Source organism: Nylanderia fulva, unplaced genomic scaffold (assembly GCF_048542155.1).
Source record: "Nylanderia fulva isolate GAGA-0341 unplaced genomic scaffold, ASM4854215v1 Scaffold704, whole genome shotgun sequence".
Taxonomy (NCBI): Eukaryota; Metazoa; Arthropoda; class Insecta; order Hymenoptera; family Formicidae; genus Nylanderia; species Nylanderia fulva.
Genome location: NW_028190813.1, coordinates 28,791 through 52,004, shown reverse-complemented (window position 1 = coordinate 52,004; position 23,214 = coordinate 28,791). Strand labels below are relative to the sequence as shown.

The 23,214-nt window shown below is 34.4% G+C and overlaps 1 protein-coding gene across 7 annotated transcripts; it reads left to right on the top strand.

Annotated features, from left to right (window-relative positions):
• Nucleotides 1-3,757: 3,757 nt before the first annotated feature.
• LOC114933723 (acyl-CoA Delta-9 desaturase-like) lies at nt 3,758-22,743 on the top strand. 7 transcript variants are annotated; one of them, XM_085488746.1, is made up of 7 exons: nt 3,758-4,007; nt 15,382-15,667; nt 20,905-21,035; nt 21,105-21,310; nt 21,496-21,678; nt 21,799-22,022; nt 22,111-22,743. In XM_085488746.1, exons 2-7 carry the CDS (start codon nt 15,400-15,402, stop codon nt 22,137-22,139), a joined length of 1,041 nt encoding a protein of 346 aa, XP_085344872.1. In that variant the 5' UTR covers nt 3,758-4,007; nt 15,382-15,399; the 3' UTR covers nt 22,140-22,743. The 7 variants fall into 7 exon arrangements, with proteins under 7 accessions (XP_085344872.1, XP_085344871.1, XP_085344867.1 ...); XM_085488745.1 differs by having other exon boundaries at nt 22,108-22,743; XM_085488741.1 differs by adding an exon at nt 8,270-8,371 and having other exon boundaries at nt 21,799-22,743.
• Nucleotides 22,744-23,214: the final 471 nt, after the last annotated feature.

Genomic DNA, 23,214 nt, shown 5'->3' with positions numbered 1-23,214 from the left:
ATTAACCAAATTTATTCATGCAGCATACATATTCAAAAGACATTCAGAAGATATCCCGAAGATATCTTCTGGATGTCTTTTGAATGAGCGTGCTGTATATATAAGTACTATAAATTAAAATTAAAAAAATAAAATAACTGAAAAATTGGACCAAAACAGGATTGAAAATAATAATATATTTATATAAAAATTGAAAAAATTGAATTTATAAAAAATTGAAAAGTTAGTACAGCTTTTTAAAAGCAATAGATTTATGCATTTTATATTAACCACTTTACTCATACAGCATACATATTCAAAAGACGTTCAGAAAATATTCCGAAGATATTTTCTGCATGTCTTTCGGATGTGTTGTGCTGCTAGATTATATTAATTAAATTATTGGACTAGCATGTTATATTAGTTTAAGAAATAAACATATGAAGAAAAAGTTTATTGTAACTATGCTTAATTATAAATAAAATAGTAAATAAAATAATATAAGACATATATACGAGACTTACCGCTTTAATATTAATAAAACTATATGTACTGCCTGCTGCTACTCCACGAAATGTTGTTTTCACACAACGCACAATCACTTTAGACAAATTAAAACGTCGCAAGTCGATTTCTAGATTTTTCAAAGCGTGGTGTACTGCATGAAAGATGAACGAGAAATGAGACAGTAATGATGAGAGCCAAGAAGAGCAGTGAAGACAAATGAAAAATGTCTAGCCGCAGTGTCGCACAACTCACGCAGTGCAATCAACTTATCTACCATTAGTGGAGTATGCATTGTAATTGATTTATAATTTTTAAGATGCCAAAATTAAAAGAATATTATTAGCGTTATTAGCGCATAGTTCGCTCCAATACTATATACTCAACGTATATTACTTTTTAATATTTGCAATATATATATATATATATATATATATATATATATATATATATATATATACATACATACATATAATATATATATATATATATATATATATATATTTATGTATGTATATATATATGTATATATATATAAGGGTGTCCTGCAACTAATGTCCACAGTAAAACTTATACTATTTGTATTCTTGAAATTATTTTAAAAATAAACATGATTTTGAAATTTTCAAGATTTTCTATTTCTATAAATTTTTTGCGATATTCTAATGATACCCCCTTTATTCTTATTTAACATTTATGGGGTTCAATTTTTATAAAATTTTTTTACACAAATAAAAATATATATATAATTTCGAAAAATAATTTTTGAAAAATAAAGCAGTCTCTTGCTTACTTTAAATAGTTGTTAGTAGTAGAAATATAGTAGTAATAAATAGTAGTTACAATAGTACAATAGTAGTAATAATTGTTATAAAGTTGCAGTAGTAACAAAAAAAGATGTTTCATGCCAAAGACGATCTATTCGTCTGCTAGTTGTTTTTAAAATATCTTCTCTCAGAACGATTTGCATGTGCTCTCTGGAAAAAGATATTTTATATCGGAGACGATATATTTGCCTGCTAATTGTTTCTAAAATATCTTCTCCCAGAACGATTTGCATGTGCGCTCTGGAAAAAGATATTTTATATTAAAGACGATTTATTTGCCTGCTAATTATTTCTAAAATATCTTCTCCCAGAACGATTTGCATATGCGTTCTGGTTATTAAAAAAGATATGTTATACCAGAAACGATATATTCGTCTGCTAGTTGCTTCTAAAAATATCTTCTTCCAGAACAATTTGCATGTGCGTTCTGGTTATTTATAAAAAGATATTTTATACCAGAGACGATATATTCGTCTGCTAGTTGCTTTTAAAAATATTTTCTCCCAGAACGATTTGCATGTGCGTTCTGGTTATTTATAAAAATATATTTTATACCAGAAACGATATATTCGTCTGCTAGTTGCTTCTAAAAATATCTTCTCCCAGCACAATTTGCATGAGTTAGTACCCACGATGCAATGCCTGGAGTCAAATTCAAATACAGGTCCGTGTAGTAAAAACGTCTGATATAAAATATCTTTTTCCAGAGCGCACATGCAAATCGTTCTGGGAGAAGATATTTTTAAAAGCAACTAGTAGACGAATATATCGTCTCTGGTATAAAATATGTCGAATTTTGCAAAGATAACAATTATTTTGTTATCTCGAGAATAGCCCTCTGGATATAAATTGTATCCAAAAGCATGTCTCAAGAGCGTCGCATTTTCCACTTTTCTCATATGTGGAATGAACTTTAGAGATCATTCAATAATCATATGAAAGAAATCAAGTGCCAATTTAAAGATTGGAAACTCATAAAAACTAAAACCAAAGGCCAAAAGGAAAATGACTCTAGGAACAGCACATATAAGAATACTAGCAATGAATCGATTTTCAAAAATCGTTGGAATTATTCTCAGATATGATAGATTCTAAAGTTAGTATTCAAAAAGTGTCGCCTTTTTCTAAATAATAAAAATTTATCAAATCAATAATTTGTTATATTCCAATACATATTGTTGCAAAAAGACGCCTCAATGCAAATGTTTCGTTTGCTATAATCGGACAAAAAAAACATTTTGTGGCTGCGTTCTCACAGGAATGGGCGATGGAAGGGCCTATTCTATCCTTGATATTTTAAAAAATATATAATATTTTTTCATTATCGAGTTACATATAATTATCAATATAATTACTTATCATTCACATGTGTGTGTATGAATATATTTACTGAGCATTCACATGTTTGTGTATAAATATATTTACTGAGTGTTCTAAATAAAACGTTACAATTTTTTATTTCTAAAAGTATAATTTTTAGAAAATAATGCTGCAAATAAAAGTTCCAGTATTTCAACAGAGATATACATACTTTGATCTTACAGAAATGTTTGTAGAAGGCAATTTTCAATATCATTAGTAAAAAAATGTAATATGTTGAACACAATAAAATTGTTTTTTTTTTTTGGACATGCATGTTAATTTATAATATATGGAAACTGCCGAAATATATTACTTTGATCTAATTGTACACCGAAATTTTCACCTAAACTTGAAAAATCCAAAATTTCTCGTTCCCCTCTCCGCGTGACGTTATTCTCTCGCGCTAAAAGTCCCTCTCGCCCCGCATCCCCGTCGGAGCTCATGGGTTAGAAATCTTCTTATATCACTATTAACATATGAGTACATTATTTCTTACAAAATAATTTTTGGAATTGTAATCAATTTCATGTGAATTATAGATAAAATTAGAGCTCTCGTTTTATATTAAAATTCGCAATGTGATATGTGATTTTGCAAACTTATATGAATATATGGTAATTGTAGTGTAAAAAAATGGTTTACATTATATATTTTAAGAACAAATAATATTGATTAAAATAAAAAACAAATGTGTAATAAACATGGATCCTACGTACATTAATACCTTCGAAGGTACAGGCCATCTTTCTATTTGAACTTAGTAGATTTTCTTTCTGAATTATGAATTTACTTTTAAAGCTCAATTTTTATGCACATTTATTTGCTAATAACTTTTTAATAAACAATGGTTGACTGATAAGAATGACTATTAAAATCTTTAGAAAGTGACTATATACAATACGTCAAAGTCAAAGTTACTTGCATTATGTATTACATTAAAATTAATATTTATTCTAATTTATTTTACCCTATTTTACAAGAAAAATATTCACATGATTCGTACTTTTTTAGCGGATGTGCTGATAGGCTCTTTCTTCTTCTCTCTCACTCTAAACACTGACAATAATATATAATTCGACATATGATATCTGTGCCTCACAGTTCTTTTATCGTCGTCGCTCGTTATCGTAGATTGTTTGTTTATCTCAATTTACTTATATCTACAGGCAGTGAAGTTAATCGATGAAACTATTAAAAAAAGTAATCATTGCACCTTGATTAAAAAGAACAACATCTTGCTGTCAGTTTACTTGTTTGTCGTTCCGACAAAAGAAACAATTCGTTATCAATTTTAATATCCCAAAGCAGCTGTGAAAGTTGAGTGATAGAAAAGTGGTAAGTCGATACAATTTAGGAGATTATCTTTTGTTATGCTGTCTGTCTATGTGTATCAGTGTCAGTCTCTAATTTTTAATTTCTTGATATGATAATCGCGTTTTCATCTATCGTAATAAATAATGAAAAATCAATATGCAATACAGACCAAATACTATTTTGTTATTGAATCGTGACGAAAAATTTTCTTATTTGAAAGTATTACACATTTTTTAAAAATTGATCGTGATATGTAGAACCTTTTTTAGAAAAAGATAAAAAAAGAGCGCTAAATCTACGCGCCATGTGAAAAAGTGTTCGCAAAACACAGTGTTTTTGCATTATTGTAAAAATTTGCTTTAAATAATAATATTATTTTATCTTTGCGTAATATAATTTAGTTGTACAATATAATTATAATTCTAGAAAAATAGATATAAAAAATTGTCAATTGACAAAATCTTATGTTGTAAAATTAATACTTCTAAAAACTAAAAAATAATCATATAAAACATTTATACAAAAAAAAACTTGGCAAACTTGATTTCGACGTAACTAGCAATTTTATTCAATACTTTCACGACGTTTCGACCATTTGGTTGTGGTTTTTATCAAGTGAAAATTTTATCAATTAAAATGAGATTAACGCAACATAACACCGGTCTTATTTAAAATTAATAGTTAAAAGAGGAACACGTCCCATTCGTCGTTGACGAAACATCATAGCGATGGGACGTGTTCCTCTTTTAACTATTAATTTTAAATACGGAGCGCCGGCAGGAGAGCTGCCGCTCCCGGGACATCCGGAATCCCGAAGGAGAGCAAGGAGCGGCCCTGCCGTGCGCTGCCGCGACGACCGCCTACGAAGGGCAACCCGCGGATCAGGACTCCGCGGGTAAGGATAATTAAGCGCGCGGCCGCAAGGATCACCGAGGCCGCGCGCGCGGCCGACCTGATAGCGCCGCGAGTGGCCTATCTAGGTAATTGGGTCACCGACGTGTCTCCTGAGGGCCCCCGGTTCGGCACTGTCTAGCGAGCGCCCGACGAGAGTGGAGGTCCCGAGACGGAAGCGCAACTTAGGGAGAGCGAAAGAGGAGAGGACGATAAGGATCGTTATAGGACTGGTGAGACGACGTGGTCATCCTGCTGTCGCCGAATTAAGGTAGCAGGGTGGATGGGCCCGAATTACCTATCGTTAAGAGATTATGCCGGACTTAGTTGCCGGCCCGTTATAAAATTGCGAGAGATTAGTTTTATTCTCGAGTCGCGGTATTAACGTAACGAAACTCTATTGGGAGAAACTACGACCCATCCACTCTCTTGCGTTTCCGCATATTCTCTCTCCCGCGTGGACAGTCTTTGCGCGTAACATTGTCGCGCAAAAAGTACCGCGATTTACGCGTTGCCGAATATTGTTCGAGGCGAAAAATCGGGGAGCTCATAAACGCTTTCGGGCTCATTAAAGTATTGATGTTGTCTTAAAAGAAAAGGCGTGATTACGTTTAATTTTGTGTATGGAATTTATGTACGGCGCACGCGGTGCGCCCTTACGCCGGCCCCTTTGTTGTCGCGCATACCGCGCGGATCACGCGCCCGCGGCGTGGAGTAATATACCCGGTGGCGCATCGCCGATTTAATTAATCATTTTTTTTGTTATTGGAGACACTACCTCGTTGCCGCGAATTAGTTAAATATTATTCATAACTCGGCACGGCGAACCACCGGTCGTATTGCCTCACCAAACTCTCAATCGTGCGTCTGTGCACGCCGCTTATTTCTGTATATTATATACTCATGTGTCTTATGAACAAAATTTAAATATATTGCGACCGTCTCTCCGTCCTCTCTCGTCAAACTAAGAGAGAGAGTGCGAGAGGGACTGCTGCGCAACTTCGTCGTGCCGCTCTCCGTTCTCTCAATACTTGCTCGGTATCACTGATTGCTCGGTATCGTATCTTTTTGGGCGCCAGGTGCGGTCAGGCCGCACCACTCAACAATAGCTCAACTAATAATCAGCGGACACGACGGCTCGGCCTCGGTAGCTCGGTATCAACAGGGGGTAGAGTGTCGTGGTTCTTTCCGTAAGGAGATTCGGAATCGCAGTCTCGGAGAGAGAGAGAGGAAATCTCGATATTGATTGTACTCAGAAATAGGATAAAATAAGAATATATTTTCAATTAATAGTATATAAGTGGTGTGAATCAAAGTAGCTATAATTTTATTATCGAGCCGTTGGGAGATCGCTGGGTGTTATCAAAATCTCTAATTATCGTTACTCTCCTCCCTTTGTATCCGGCTCGGAATCGAATGGATCATATACCAATCCAGCGTAACTTATTCTCAAATTTCGTTAATTAATGACTCGATACAATGCTACAAATATAATATACTACGATATGACTGTCGACTCGTTTCGGTGCCCCTCGGAGAGGCGGAGAAGGCAAAGATTTACGCAATAACTTAATGACGCGGAAATCGACGTGAGTCCCGTGAGTCTCTCAACTAATTCTCGGTACTAAATTATCTACAGCATAATTGCTCGGTATCGTTATATTTCCCTAATGACTCACGGGTCTCTGCCGAATCCGCGCTTACCGGACGATCGAAGAGGTGGCCTTACAGTATTTCGCCGTCGCAGTTGGCTGTGGTGGGTCGTTGTCCCTGGGTGTGCTCGCAGGACACCGGCTTGCCGAACAGTGAGTTCCTTTCGGGCCGGCGGGACCTCGGAAGGTACGCTGGTGGGGAGGGGGAAGACAATGCGCGCCACCCCGGCCCGGTTGCCAGGTTTCGCGGCAGCGTTGCGCCCCGCGCCGGACCCGGAATCGACCCTCGTATCGACTCCGGTGTCTCGCGGCTGGTCACGGACTTCCGCCGCCAAATTCAAATTCCAGCCCTCGGGAGCGACGATGCAGCAGGTCCATTTTCGGCGGTCCCGTCCACACCTCGTATGGCCGTATGCTGATGTTCCAAACGACCTTTCTTGGCTGAGGGAAGTCGTCCCGGGGTGATCAATCCCGTTAGATCTCCGTGTTTCTCTCGAGGCGTGGTGGCGGGCCCCTCAGGGGCATCATCCTTGTCGGGGGATGTAGGCGCCTTTTACTCCCTGCTCTGGACTGCTCCTGTTCGTCCCATCAAGGCTGTAACGAGTTTCTCTGCAGTATCGCTTCCTTATTTTCTCGGTACCGCGTATATGTTATTGTTCGTAATACTCACCGGGCCGGTCGCTCAGTCTCCGCTCCTCCCCTTTCGAGGTCGTTCCTCCGTCGTCTGTCCAGGTCCTCTCTTCCCTAAAACAATGGCCGTTCGCCTGGCCTACCACCTCGATCCCGATATAGAGTGCGGGCGAGCTAGCGAAAAGGTCGCTGCTCACCCGCACGAGACACAAAATAATACAGCGCTCTCAGACGCTTCCCGGCCGGGCGCGTCCGCCCTTGTGACGGGCTCAAAAAGACCACGTCACAATATGTTTTATTAACTTTAATTCCTCGGGTTATTTCTCGCCGCCACGCACCCGAACCCTTACCCGTACAGAGGCTAGCCGAGCGGGAAAGTTGCCGTCGCGATCTCTCTTTCTCCCGTGATTGACGCCCGCGAGAGGGCTGGGACAATAAGTCCAAGTAAATCAAGACTTAGCGTCCCGCGAATTTATTAATTGAGAGACGGTGCGGCTGCCGCACCTGGCGCCCAACTAAATCGAGATTTTAGTTTTCTTTTTTATTTTTTTTTTGTTATAATTTTTTTTTTGTAATCGGACGGAGAGATCGCGCCGAAGGGAACCGATATTCCGCAGGAGACGTTTCTCCTTACGCGACGAATTGATATTCGCTGCGAATTCCGCGCGATACGGTTATATTACATACTTATTAATAATATGATCCGGAAAACAATTATTAATTAAAATGTTCTTTACAATCTCAATATTCGTATTATGAAATTGTTCGTTAGAAAGTAAAATTGCATGGTCTACTAAATTGTAAATCGTATTAATTTTGTACTTAATAGGATGACTCGAAAGAAAATTGATGTATCTGCCAGAACATGTAGGTTTCTTAAACCAATTAGTTGTCAATTTATTCCCATTGCGGATAACTGTAGAATTTAAAAAATTAATAGAAGAATTGGTCTCTATTTCATGTGTGAATTTTAAACGTTCATGATAGTTATTAAATGTACTTAAAATTTCATTTATTTTAGAGCTAGGTAAAATAACAAAAATGTCGTCCACATATCTATAAAAAGTCTGAACTTTAAAACTTAAAGAATTTAAACAATTTGTTTCCAAGTCATCCATTACTAAGTCAGCTAGTATCGGTGATAGAGGGGATCCCATAGGGCTTCCATAAATCTGTTCATAATACTGCTCGTTAAATTGAAAACTAGTTGAAGTAAGTATTACATCAACAGCGTATAGGAACTGTTGCAAATTAAATTTAGTTTTTAGATTTATGTCACTCCAACGACTTTCAATTGCAGAAAAAACTAAATTTTTTGGAATATTTGTAAACAACGAACAAACATCTAAAGAAATCATTACGTCATCGTCATTAACCCTTGTATTTTTAATAGTATTCACAAAAGTCCAAACATCCTTAACATTTGAATCCGGTTTCTTAACAAACTTAACTAATATCTCATGAATGTAACTGGCAATATTATAAAAGAGACTGCCTAACGATGACACAATGATTCTCAATGGATACCCGCTCTTATGGATCTTCGGGAGTCCATAACATCGTGGTAAATTACCATTTGTGCAATTCAGAAATTTATATGTTTGACCGTCAATAATCTCATTATTATGCCATGACTTTACTAACGTATGAAGTTTGTTCGTCAGACGTGTAATCGGATTTTTATTTAATTTTTTGTATGTCATCGAATCACTTAACAATAATTCCATATTAGTCACATAATCATTTCTATTCATAACCACTGTCACTTGTTCTTTGTCAGCTTTGGTAACAATTAAATCTTTATTATTCTGCAAATATTTATTAGAAATATTAAACGCATCCTGAATAAATCTGTCACTATAATTGATATGTTATTTTATTAATTTAACACTTAAATGAGTTTTCGTATGTTAAAAAATATTGTGTAACATTATGTTGTAGAAATTTCACTTGAAAAGGACCACAACCAAATGGTCGAAACGTCGTGAAATAATCAAATAAAATTGCTAGTTACGTCATAGTCAAGTTGTTTAAGCTTATTTTCACCACTAGCGACAAATATTAATTTTGATTAATATTAATTTTAATTTTACAACATAAGTTTTTGTCAATTTACAGTATTAACATATTGATAGAATTGATTATATTGATAGGATTGATTACAAAAGAAAACAATCAATACAATAATGCACTGAAAGTTTATTTAGATGCACAACAAAAACTTGAGATAATACAAGTAAAAGATAGAGAAAATCATGATAACGACAAAAAGCGCGATATTACTCGTACGAATGTTGATCGAAGACAAAGATTTTTAAACAAACAGTAGACACGATAAAGTTGAATTTATTCGGTACACACAGTAGGTCGACGATTTGAGTCAGCTAATTTTCGCTATGAAGGTAGAGTAAGAAGCGCGCGTGCGGTAAGACGCGTGAGACAAGAAAAACCGCTTAAATACAAAGAAAAGATACATCGGCGATGCGGTGATTTCGAATGAATGCTATACAAATAGAATACAATACCGAGAATATAAGAGAGATTACAATAGAAAATTTAGCAAAATGAGATAATAATTTTATCACTTGAAAGATTATATATAATATTAAAGGGAATAATGAGAATCAAATAAAATTAAGAAATTGAAATTGAATTATTAACAAACAGAACTTTTTACATCTATTTTTTTAGATAAAGTATTACACATATAAAAGGCTAATAAGAGCAGAAGTAATATTACGGTTATAAAAACTAATTTATTACATTTAATCAATTTGTACTGATAGAAACAATAAAGTTTAAGTTAATCTAAAATTATAAAAATAAAATCGAAAGTTAAAACGAATGAGAAAGCGAACGTTTCGATCCAATTTTTCGGATCTCCTTCAGCGCAGTACAAAAAGCAAATTAAAATCACCAAAGTCTAAATGTTTTTAACGTATAAATGTCTAATAAACATATTTAGACACGGTTACATCAGTAAACGAAATAAAACGTAAGATTAATATGACTCTCACTAAGCCATCACATTTACGTTACTGTGGGAAGCGATCCTCTCTAGTTTTTTGACTACGAGATTGGCAGGTGTTAAAATATAAAAATTAATCGCATTCTATAAATTAAAATAATTTTCTCATTACACCTCACTAATTATAAGATCCACAATCAAGTGCATTATGAAACAATAATCTAACAATTGGTATAAAAAAATGCTAACAAAAACTTACATATATTTATGATGTGACAATATTTTAGTTGTAACAGTAGCAAAAGTGACGCTAGTGTAATCCTCATGTCAGTAGAACGGCTCAGAGGAAACTGAAGCTCAGTTGGAAATGTAAGGTCACCTTATAAGGTGACAAACAATTATAATCATTTTGTATTTGTTATTTAACCTTAGAGTTTAGGTAGTCTCTCTATAGTTTCGATATAAATATCAGATAGATTTTCAGTATCAGTCTGTAAATTGAGACTATTATTTTGTCTTTTTATGTATATCATTTCTGATACTAATCTTTTTCCGTAATATATTTCTTTATCTGAAATATTAATGTTCTCCCAATCAAATTCATGGTTAAAATTAACGCGGTGGTCTGTTATTAATGATTTGACTTTAATTGACCACACACTTATGATTTTTAATTCTTATCATAATAGACTCCAATTCACTCTGGAAACTGACGATAATAATAAAATAAACTTTTTAGATTTGACATTAATTTTACAAAACAACAAAATAATTACTGATTGTTTGTCACCTTACATTTCCAACTGAGCTTCAGTTTCCTCTGAGCCGTTCTACTGACATGAGGATTACACTAGCGTCACTTTTGCTACTGTTACAACTAAAATATTGTCACATTATATATATGTGTAAGTTTTTATTAGCATTTTTTTATACCAATTGTTAGATTATTGTTTCATAACGCACTTGATTGTGGATCTTATAATTAGTGAGGTGTAATGAGAAAATTATTTTAATTTATAGAATGCGATTAATATTTTATATTTTAACACCTGCCAATCTCGTAGTCAAAAAACTAGAGAGGATCGCTTCCTACAGTAACGTAAATGTGATGGCTTAGTGAGAGTCATATTAATCTTACGACGTTTTATTTCGTTTACTGATGTAACCGCGTCTAAATATGTTTATTAGACATTTATACGTTAAAAACATTTAGACTTTGGTAATTTTAATTTGCTTTTTGTACTGCGCTGAAGAAGATCCGAAAAATTAGATCGAAACGTTCGCTTCTCATTCGTTTTAACTTTTGATTTTATTTTTATAATTTTAGATTAATTTAAACTTTATTGTTTCTATCAGTACAAATTGATTAAATGTAATAAATTAGTTTTTATAACCGTAATATTACTTCTGCTCTTATTAGCCTTTTATATGTGTAATACTTTATTTGAATTTAAGAGCATTTAATTATTATATTATTTTTTTAGAATTATAATTATTATATATAACATTTCCATCTCCATCTCGGCCAATAGAGGCAAACGCGATGTTATTGTGAAAAATTAAGAAACTTAGGAATTCATATCTTATGGTTGAGATCTCAAAGTTCCCCTTGTTCCTATTTTAAACCCTCTGTAAAGAAATAGGCGATAAAAATATTGGTCCGAAAGTCGGCTGAATCGGGAATCGAACCCGAGACCTTTCGTTTGCCGGACGGCTGCTCTTCCAACTGAGCTATTCAGACACTTACGAAACAATACTTTTCTCAATGCTTTCACCCCAAAGCGTTGTAATAATAGGCCCAGACGCAAAGAAACAATATTAAAAATATTTGAAAGAGCAGTCTCCTGGCAAGCAAAAGGTCTCGGATTCGATTCCCGATTCAGCCGACTTTTGTACCAATATTTTTCTTGCCTATTTCTTTACAGGGTTAAAACACGAACAAGGGGAATTTTGTACAAATTGGTACTCTGGAATTACGAGCAATTATTTTTCATTGTACGGGCTAGTATGAATTTCAAATCAAATCTCTATAAACGACTATTATATTTTGTGCACTAAGAATAACATATCGCACTTATTTTCTAGAATCAAATTGTAATCAGTTTTACTTATATGTATGTATGTTCAATGTGAACTTGCACCTTGAATAAAATATCACAGTTACTTTTCATGGTAATATATTATTACTAAATAAAATTAGTAATTAGCTCTGTTAAATTAATAAATTGTAAACAAAGAAGGGCTATAAGAGCTATTAAACTTAACAAGTTGTCAGTTGATATTGAAAAATATAAAAAAAAAAACTTCATTTGAACGTAGCGAGAAATAAATAAGAAGTGATCATTTATTCGCATTTTAACAAAATAATATAATATATACATAAGAAATACACATTAGAGCGAACGTTTCGGCTGACATTTCGAGCCTTCCTCAGCGCAATACAAATATTATATAAATTGAAATATAATATTGAACATTAAAGACGGCAATTAACGATGTCAAGATAATAAAAAGTTAGTTTTTTGTCTCATTACATATGTTTCTAAATAAGTCATCGCGTGTGACAAGTGCAAATTTTGGATACATACTGAGATCGAGCGACAGTGCCATGTAATCACTGTGTATAGGCCTCCTGATTTATTAGTCAAGGGAGATATCTTGATTGAATCGTCATATTGAAATGTTGTTAGACATTAAATGGAGATCTAAATAAACAATATCCAATTACAATGCAAAATTAATACCTAATCAAACCAACACATACCATTGCTCAAGCTCGTGTGACAATAAAAACAATGATAAAATTATTAAATTAAGGCCATGTGTAACGAGCAATACGATATTATTTTATTATTTAGAAAATAATTCTTAATTTGAAATAATAATTATACAAACGTTTCGAGCTCTACTTGCTCATCTTCAGTGCGCAAAAAAATAGTGATAATAAATAACGATAATAAATAAATACATAAAATTCTAATTAAAAAATCCGCAATACATAGTCAATATAAGTTATATAGTTAAGTCATAGTTAAAACGCAAAATATATTCACAATGAATTGAAACCATTAAAATAGTTCAACAAAGTAAGAACCCAATTAGAAGCAGAATGATTCGTCCGGTTATTCATAAAATATTTTAGAATTATTAATAAAAACTCGGAGTGACACTTATACATTACTCCAAACGAACCACTTATCGTTATTTGACGAAAGTCCCTCGATCTGGCAATGATTATGTCCATCCTTTCCAAATTATTTGATATTTGTTAACTGAATTTAAAGAATTTATTCAATAGTAAAATAGGATTCCACTAATGTGTATGTAAAAGATTAAAAATTACAAATTAAACTAATTACTAAAATATTGAACCTTTATGCTTACAAATTGTTCCGAATAACTTGAGATGACGATGCTTCTAATTGTTGTTGGCCTTATTGTTAGTACTTGACTGTTGTCTAGTCTTTTAAAAAGTCGAATAAATAGGTGTCAGATCTCACAAAATAAACATTTACATAAGTCTAAAAATTCGATATTTCTTCAAGTATGTCGAAATACGCGTTGTTAAGTAATTCGGTGTCTGTGTTATTATTTATACCATGCCTTTGTTCCTTGATGATCTCATTTGTTTTTTACTGTGCCTTACTTACCGAAGGCCACTGAACAATTGATAGGTATTACAAAAAAAGTCGATACTAGACTCTTCTACATGAGTATGAATAAATTAGGTAAATTTATAAAAACACATAAAGACAAAATACCTAAAGGAGCGAATACGAATGTAGTTTATAAAATTAACTGTAAAAACTGTGATGCCTCATATGTGGGTCAAACTAGCAGAAAACTGAATACTAGGATAACTGAACATAAAAAACACATTAATAGAAAGTGTTCCAATAAATCAGTTGTTACTGATCATAGATTAGAGTTCTCTCATGAATTTGATTGGGATGAAGTAATAATTTTAGATAAAGAACCATATTACAATAAAAGACTTATATCAGAAATGTTATATATAAAAAGACAAACTAATGGATTAAATCTACAAAACGACACTGAATTTTTGCCTGATATATACAATAATATTATAGATTCTTTACCAAAATTGCCAGGGTTTGTAAACAGACCTTGATATGTATAATAAAGGTGAAACACCGAGTTACTGCCTCATTTGGGATTGGGAGTTGAGACGGTAAAGACGTTCTGTCTTTAGTAAACTTTTGTTTGTAAAAACTGTGTCTATAAGATCTCGTAGCTGATACTTGTAACTTCTATAAAATAATCGCCAATTTTATTTGAGTAAGTGTACAGTGCATGTTATTTTTCAAAAGTATAGTGAATAATTGGATATTGTTTATTTAGATCTCCATTTAATGTCTAACAACATCTCAATATGACGATTCAATCAAGATATCTCCCTTGACAAATAAATCAGGAGGCCTATACACAGTGATTACATGGCACTGTCGCTCGATCTCAGTATGTATCCAAAATTTGCACTTGTCACAAAAAACTGACTTTTTATTATCTTGACATCGTTAATTGCCGTCTTTAATGTTCAATATTACATTTCAATTTATATAATATTTGTATTGCGCTGAGGAAGGCTCGAAATGTCAGCCGAAACGTTCGCTCTAATGTGTATTTCTTATGTATATATTATATTATTTCGTTAAAATGCGAATAAATGATCACTTCTTATTTATTTCTTGCTACGTTCAAATAAAGTTTTTTTTTTTTTTATATTTTTTAATATCAACTGACAACTTGTTAAGTTTAATAGCTCTTATAGCCCTTCTTTGTTTACAATTTATTATTACTAAATTTAGATAATATACACTTTACGTATGTTCACACTTTGAACTTGCACCTTGAATAAAATATCACAGTTACTTTTCATGGTAATATATTATTACTAAATTTAGATAATATACACTTTACGTATGTATGTTCACTTTGAACTGGCACCTTGAATAACATATCAGTTACTTTTCGTGATAATTTATTATTAGATCGTTTAAATTTTTAAAGGTTTAAATTTTTGAGTACCTTCTTTTGAACATGGCCTGACCTTTTCATTTTTATGATTTTTTTAGGATCATTGCGTTCCCCTGAATCATACCTACCCCTATGAGTAGGCCCACGTAGGACTTGGCATCAGAAAATTTAATTTAATTTGTATATCGTTTTCTAAAAAAAAAGTTGCACTCTGCTTTTCAATAGCATAAAGTGATATTTTGAATTACCGTTTCAGTGATTTTCGTAAATAGAGATGGCACCCAATATCTCGAGCAAAAATTCTGAAATACACGCGGAGAAAGATTTTCAAAAAGAGGAATTTTTAATCATCACGAAGAGGACGGATAATGAAAATAATATACAAAATCGAAACGCGACACATATAAAATTCGAAGGATTATTTAAGTTCAATACGAAGTTGAAGTGGTTGAATGTCATATCCATTATTTTTCTTCATATGAGCATGATTTATGCCTGTTTCACTTTTAAATGGTCCGAAGATCTCAGGACTAACATTTGGAGTGAGTATATTCTTTGTGGAGTATTGTACAACATTAATTTTAATTTTTGACTTACAGAAGAATAATTAAATAGAAAATTAAATAAAAATTTTTTAATTAATTGTTTTTAATAAAACTGATTATTTTTTATACTTTTTATACGAATATGTAAAAGCATGTATAACAATAAGTTGATTGAAAGTGTACACGCGCGTTTACTAAAAATACTGTAGTTGTCAATTGCTGAAATCGACAATAACTGACATTAGCCGAAAGCAATCGATTAGTTTTACATGATAGAAGAGAAACATGATAAAAAGCTTGACAGAGGACAAGCCAAAGTTTCATTTTTATTGTATAACTTTTATTTGATTGCAGACATTGCATCAGTCATCCGCGTCAATTATCACAAAACATATTGTGAAAATAATTCGGTGTATACAGGGTTTGTCCGGAAAGTAATGCGTCGCATTTTTTTAAAAAAGAATTTATTGATCGCATAGGTAAAACAACTTAAAATTGTTCGAAGTATGACCCTTCTGCGTCAATACATTTTTGCCAACGCGATTTCCATGCGTCATAAGATTTCTGGAACTCCTTGACTGGGATGCTGTTCAGGGAAGCCGTCGAAGTAGCTTGTACGTTGTCAACCGACTCGAGCTGTTGTCCTTTGAGCTCCCTTTTCAGCCGAGGAAATAAAAAAAAGTCCGCCGGGGCCAAGATAACGTTGTTCAGGAAATTGGGATTATCTGCACAGAGTTGCTTGAGTTCTTCACAAACTTCCACTCGGTGTTGCTTTTGCGCATCGGTCAACACTCTGGGCACAAGTTTTGCGCAAATCTTCCGCATGGCCAAGTCTTCCGATACAATCTCGTGAACAATCGTTTTCGGCAAGTTCAATAATTCCGACATTAAGCGAACATTCATTCGACGGTCTGAATTCAATAATTGGCGCACACGAGTCACATTGTCGTCCGTTCGCGATGTTGACGGGCGTCCTGCGCGGGCCTCGTCGGCGACCTCCTTCCGACCTTCTCTAAACATCTTGTGCCATCTGTTTGACTGCGATTTGGAAAGGCAATCGTCCCCGAAAACTTTCTTGAGCATTTCAAAAGTTTCCAGCGGCGTCTTGTCCAGCTTCACGCAAAACTTTATCGCATAGCGTTGCTCTATCGTTCTCTCCATCACAAGTTCGACGCGACCACTAAGCAGAGGTTCACAGAATAAGCCGTCCTAACCCTCCAAGCGCATGGAAACAATTGAGCGATCTACCGTTGGAAAGCTAAGGGTACCCCCCTTCCTCCCCAACCGGTCCCATCGCTCTGCGATGTATAGTCGCATCACAAAAAAATGCGACGCATTACTTTCCGGACAAACTATGTATATATGTGTATATATTGTTGCGCCCCCGTGTTACGCCCCTGGATCTACATCTTTGTATCGGGTGATACTTTTCGCGGGATCAACTCTTTACGCCTCCGGGAGATCGTCGTCAAGGGAGTTGTTGTTAAACAACTAAGGGTCTTCTTCTGTTTTCGGAAGACATGACAGTTTTGGTCTAGCGGTCGCATCGTGCGGACGTTTTCCGAGACCGGAGCTTCTTTGCATTACGAATGCACTATTTGTTATATTTCATTGGTTTCGTGTATTGGTTCCTCATATTAAAGTTCATTTCCCTATCATGCGAGTGTCTTTATTTCGCGCGCGAGTGAGAGTGACTGTGTGTGAGTGACTGAGCGAGAGGCGTCCCGAGGACGCAACATTTTGGGGGCTCGTCCGGGATAAAACCAAAGAATCACATCTTCCTGAGTGAACGCCAAAATGACAACTCAACATTCACCAAAAGCGACGCGTTCCCGAACAACGATGAAGGAGATAGACGAGACTGATGCGTTGCAGACTGCACTGCGAGAACTACGAGAAATGCGGGCCGAACGAGAACATCAACAAGCTCGCTTTGAGGCTCTTCTCCGAGAGAAGGACGAACAGCTGCACCAGCTCGAATTGAGGATCTCCTCGCAGCAAACTAACCAGCTAAGTCCTTCTAATATAAGAGCTTCTGGGGATACACGACTGAATTTAGCTTGCGCGAGTACCGCGAGTGCCGCGATAGCCGCGAGTGCCGTGATAAACGCGGGCGAGACGACCGGTGACTTTCGTGCGAAAACGGGCTTAAAACTGAAGCCCGATACATTCGATGGAAGGGTTCCGCTGCGGGAGTTCCTCTCCCAATTTCTTTTGATAGCCGTCGCGAATAATTGGGATGAGAAAGCAAAAATGATTATTCTCGCTGCAAATTTAAGGGGAAAAGCTCGGTCCGTTTTAGAAAATGTTGAGAATTTTGAAGAATTAACATTCGCGGAATTAAAATCAAAATTAGAGTTGCTTTTTGAAGACGGAAACTTGACGCAAAATTATTACTATCTTTTTACGACACAGAAACAAAAATATGGAGAGGATTTCGCTTCCTTTGGAGCCGAACTTGAGAGACTGTCGCGTCTGGCTTACCCCGAATGTCCATATGCGGTCCGCGGTAAAATAGCATGCGCGCAATTTGTCTCGGCATTAATAGACGGGTTTGTCAAAAGAACCCTTCAACTGGAGGGAATTACATCCTTACATTTGGCTATAGAAAGAGCTAAGGCCATAAAAATAATTTAGGGGGATAGTTTTGATAGAAAAAGAGACAATTTTAGTAATAAAGGAAATTACGGCAAAATAAGTCAAAATTATCAAAAGGGAGAGAGGAGCGACGGGCGAACCGATTCCGAAAAAAAGAAAAGCGAACGGTTTGACTCGAAAGGGAAAGCGCAAGCGAACAACTTTTCGGCCAAAGAGAAAGAATGTTGGTCTTGCGGGAAGATTGGGCATTTGCGTTTTCAATGTCCTGAGGCGAAGGAAAACTAGAGGTAGTTGAATTTTTCGGGGAAAATTCAATTCTTACAGAAAACGCCCCGACGTCCAATTTTGTTGATCTCATTGATTGTAGTGTTAGAAGGACCTTTCTCTATTGTAAAGAAATTCAACGATGTGGTGTACTGCATTCAGAAGACACCCAGACATCGGAAGAAAGTAGTGCATGCAGATAGATTAGCTCCATTTTTAGATAGAAATATTGATTGTTAATTAGAAATAGTACAAAACTCAAATAAAGATTGCTAGGAATTGGAGAGTTGTGTTTGTGTGTATATTTGTAAGTGCATTTTTTTAATTGGTGAATTTATTCTGCGTAAGGAATGTTTTCTTTTCTAGTTGGAAATTTTTAAGAAGAGGCTTGCCTGAGTTTTTGTTACAAGAGAATTCTCTGAGGAAGTTCCTGCGACCATTACTCATCGAGGGCAACTGGCTCCTTTCAATTGAGAAGACCGTCTCATCTTCAGAAGATTGGTCATTTGGTTCATCACGTTGAAGACTGTCCCTCTCGTGGTTTTTGATCCGTGGTTTTCCCACGAGACTGAGGGCAAATGCCGGGACAGAGACTTAGGGTGTTCACGAGGAACGTTGGGTCCACGGAAGATATTCCCCCCCTTTGTCTGAAGATTCATGGACCATTTCGTTATCCTTCCGGGAGACGGCGAGTATAGTGAAACCGCGAAGACAGCAGGGATATCTTCTATCAACTCGACTGTTATGGGAAAAATCTGGCCAATTTTTCTTCAAAAAAACAGTTCGAGTACGGAGAGGAGGAGGGCGAAGCTCGGTAACCTGTAGCAGCAGCTAAGGGAGAGCAGGATTCGTCCGGACAGTGTAGACGCAAAAAGAGAGGGACCAGGCGTTTCGTTCGGTAACCTGTAGCAGCAGCTAAGGGAGAGCGGAGTATCGTTGGTGCCCTAATAGCAGCGTCAGAGTCCTGGGTCTTCAATCTCCGTGAGAATTGTCGGGACGACAATTTTGAAGAAGGGGGGCAGTGTTGCGCCCCCGTGTTACGCCCCTGGATCTACATCTTTGTATCGGGTGATACTTTTCGCGGGATCAACTCTTTACGCCTCCGGGAGATCGTCGTCAAGGGAGTTGTTGTTAAACAACTAAGGGTCTTCTTCTGTTTTCGGGAGACATGACAGTTTTGGTCTAGCGGTCGCATCGTGCGGACGTTTTCCGAGACCGGAGCTTCTTTGCATTACGAATGCACTATTTGTTATATTTCATTGGTTTCGTGTATTGGTTCCTCATATTAAAGTTCATTTCCCTATCATGCGAGTGTCTTTATTTCGCGCGCGAGTGAGAGTGACTGTGTGTGAGTGACTGAGCGAGAGGCGTCCCGAGGACGCAACAATATATATACATATATATGATTCCAATTTGAGAATATTAAAATTTAAAAAATAATATACTTGATTTTATATAAAATTCTTACAAATTTGAAATAAATTTTTATATAATTTTATATAATTTTTTGAAAAAACGACTTGCTTTATGTTGAATAAAAATATAATTTGTTAAAACAATGTGATAAGCAAGCTCGTATCAAATAAAAATTAATACAATAGAAAAAGGCTTTTACACAAGCAAATATGGATGAATATATATATACAGTATATATATATATATATATATATATATATATAATTATTGTATTTAAATATAAATTTTACAATAAGTTTATGCAAGACGTTTTGTCATTTACTTGTGACTTCTCAATCGCTAAATTCAATACAATTACATACAATAGCAGTCTATAAATTTCATCTTAAAGCTATAGTTGTCTTGTTGGCAATGTAAAATATACTAATATGTCCATGTTCTTCGTATTAATTTCAGTGGTCGGTAATAATTAATGTTCGATCTATATGTAACAATAGCGTACAGTTAAACTTTTATACGGATATTATTAGATATAATTAATATTAGTTAAATTGCAAACACTTACAACTTTTTATTTTTCGCCTCGGTCTCCATAATAGTGTGTTATTCTTTATCAACTATTAGGCTGAATATACGCAAAATCTTTCTCTCAATCTTTATATATTATTTAGAAAAAGATGAAATTATTTATATTTTGTTTATTTTGTCTAAAATCGGGAAATAAGCCTTGTCTAATAAATCAATATCATCTATAAGATTCAAACTGTTTTTTTGTTGTTTAATGTGTATTGTTTCTGATATTAACCTTTTGTAATATAATTTGTTAATTTATAAGTGTTTTTATAATAAACTTCTTGATACACTACATTTGTGAGAAATATGTGTTACATTATTAATTATAATACATTAATTTCATAAATATCCTAATTAATTTAACTGACTCTTCTTATATCAAGTGCTCGTCATGTGTATAATACCAGCGATCGGTGTTACTGCTGGTGCTCATCGTCTTTGGACTCATCAAGCTTATAAAGCAAAATGGCCACTCAGAATTATACTTTTCATCTATTTAGCTGCGGCTGGTCAGGTAAAAAAGTTTTCAGTTAGTTTTTGTATTGCAAAAAGAAAAAACTTTACGTTAATCTTTTTTTTTTAGAATAATCTTTATGACTGGGTGCGAGATCATAGGGTGCATCATAAATACACGGACACAGACGCGGATCCACATAATAGCAACAGAGGATTTTTTTTCTCCCATGTCGGTTGGTTGATGATGAAGAAACATCCAGATGTCATTCAAAAAGGTCGTCAAATCGATATGAGCGATATATTAGCCGATCCTATCACCGCGTTTGGTTGCAAGTAAGACTACATGTGTTAAAGAGTTAATATTATCTCGCATTATGTCCAAATAGCTATTTGAGAGGCAAAAGGGAACATAAGATGTGTAAATTTTATTTGTACTTATATAATTCATTTCATAAATGCATATTACGTTACGAGAAAATGTACAGATATACTGATTAATAAGTTGTGTTATTTCACAGATATTTCTCGATATTTCAATTCGTCTTTGCCTTTTTGCTACCGGTAATAGTGCCTGTTTATGGATGGAATGAAACTTGGTCCAGAGTCTTTACGTCACAGATTATACGTTACGTTTTAAGTTTAAATTGCACATGGAGTGTTAACAGTGTGGCTCACATCTGGGGTTCAAAGCCATACGATGCGTAAGCAGATAAATGCGTCCGAAATGATACGAAATTATCTATATATAAACTTAATAGAAAGAAACTTCAATGTATCTTTTTATTGCACAAATAACTTTATGTAATTTATTTTAATGACAGATACATAAATCCGACAGAAAACAAATTCGTCGCCTTTGTAGCGCTCGGTGAAGGCTGGCATAATTATCATCACGTGTTTCCGTGGGATTACAAGACGGCCGAATTAGGAAATTACACGCTCAACATGACCACGATGTTCATCGATGCCTTCTCAAAAATAGGCTGGGCGTATGATCTCAAACAACCTTCCAAAGAACTCTTAAGAACCGTCGTAATGAAGAAAGGTGATGGGAGTCATTCTCTGCAAAGTGTATCGCATCCAGATAGCAAAATGGATTAATAATTTCTGTCACGTTTTTTTTAATTCAGCAGCAGATTATCCAATGACGAACGATGATTAAGCTGAACATTTATTATCAACAGATTTATTATATTTTTCCAGAATTAAAAGAATCAATGATTCTATTAAATCGACTATATATTTTAAAATAGAGTAATATTTAATGTTTTAAAGAAATTGAACAATTCGAGCAGACGAATTTCGTAATCGAAATTTAAATTATTCATTTAATTTGAGAATATATTTGAATAGTTTAATCAGTTCAAACTGATTTCGAGAAAATATACATACGATGTAAAACTAGAGGAAGCACTGTAACAAAGAAATAATAAATTTATTTTTTATTTTTTGTCTACAATAAATTATCGTTGAAAAATTTTTCTTAGAATTTAGTTCTAAGTATTTAGTTTCTAAGTATTTATATAGTTTTAATGAAATCAAATAGACTATTAATTTCTGTTCAAATTATTCGAATTTGAAGCAAATTGTTCAAATAAAATAGAAATTTCTTCAAATTTTTTATCTAAATTCTGGTGCGACACATAATTTTTGTCTTTACATTTTTTTACCAATTAATTTACTGATTATATAATATTGTTATGCTTCTTCTTTATTGCATGTATTTAAAAGAAATGTTAAATAAACGGATATTATATATAAGATAAGCACGCTTTCTATCTATACATCATAGTTATTTGATTAGATTTAAAAATTTGTTGAATTTTTATATTATTTTAATATTGTTTGTAAGAAAAAGGGAACATTATGGAATATTTTTTATTATTATAATATATAATGTCATATATGTCAAACAAGCAATAAGAGCCAAATCGCGGATGACAGTCCGTTATCCCAACGAAACTAAATTTTTCGTTAGAATTTAAGAACCTTAGTGCTTTGTGCACAGGTTTTTAAATTCTTTTTAATTTCTAACGAAAAATTTAGTTTCGTTGGGATAACGCACTGTCATCCGCGATTTGGCTCTTATTGCCTGTTTGACACTCTCAATTGATATTTATATTTATTATAGTAAACTCTACCTAAAATTAACTGAAGAATGTAATTATGTTAGACTATATTAACTCCAAAATGTTTAGTTTTCAAAAAACCCATTTTTTTCAATTGCTTATAACTCG

What these genes read in the sequence shown, in the direction of transcription:
- LOC114933723 (XM_085488740.1), top strand. Translation starts at nt 15,400, where the DNA reads ATGGCACCCAATATCTCGAGCAAAAATTCTGAAATACACGCGGAGAAA. An exon ending in ATTTAGCTGCGGCTGGTCAG is followed by an intron (nt 21,036 to 21,104) that starts GTAAAAAAGTTT and finishes TTTTTTTTTTAG; the next exon opens with AATAATCTTTATGACTGGGT. An exon ending in GGTTCAAAGCCATACGATGC is followed by an intron (nt 21,679 to 21,798) that starts GTAAGCAGATAA and finishes TTTTAATGACAG; the next exon opens with ATACATAAATCCGACAGAAA.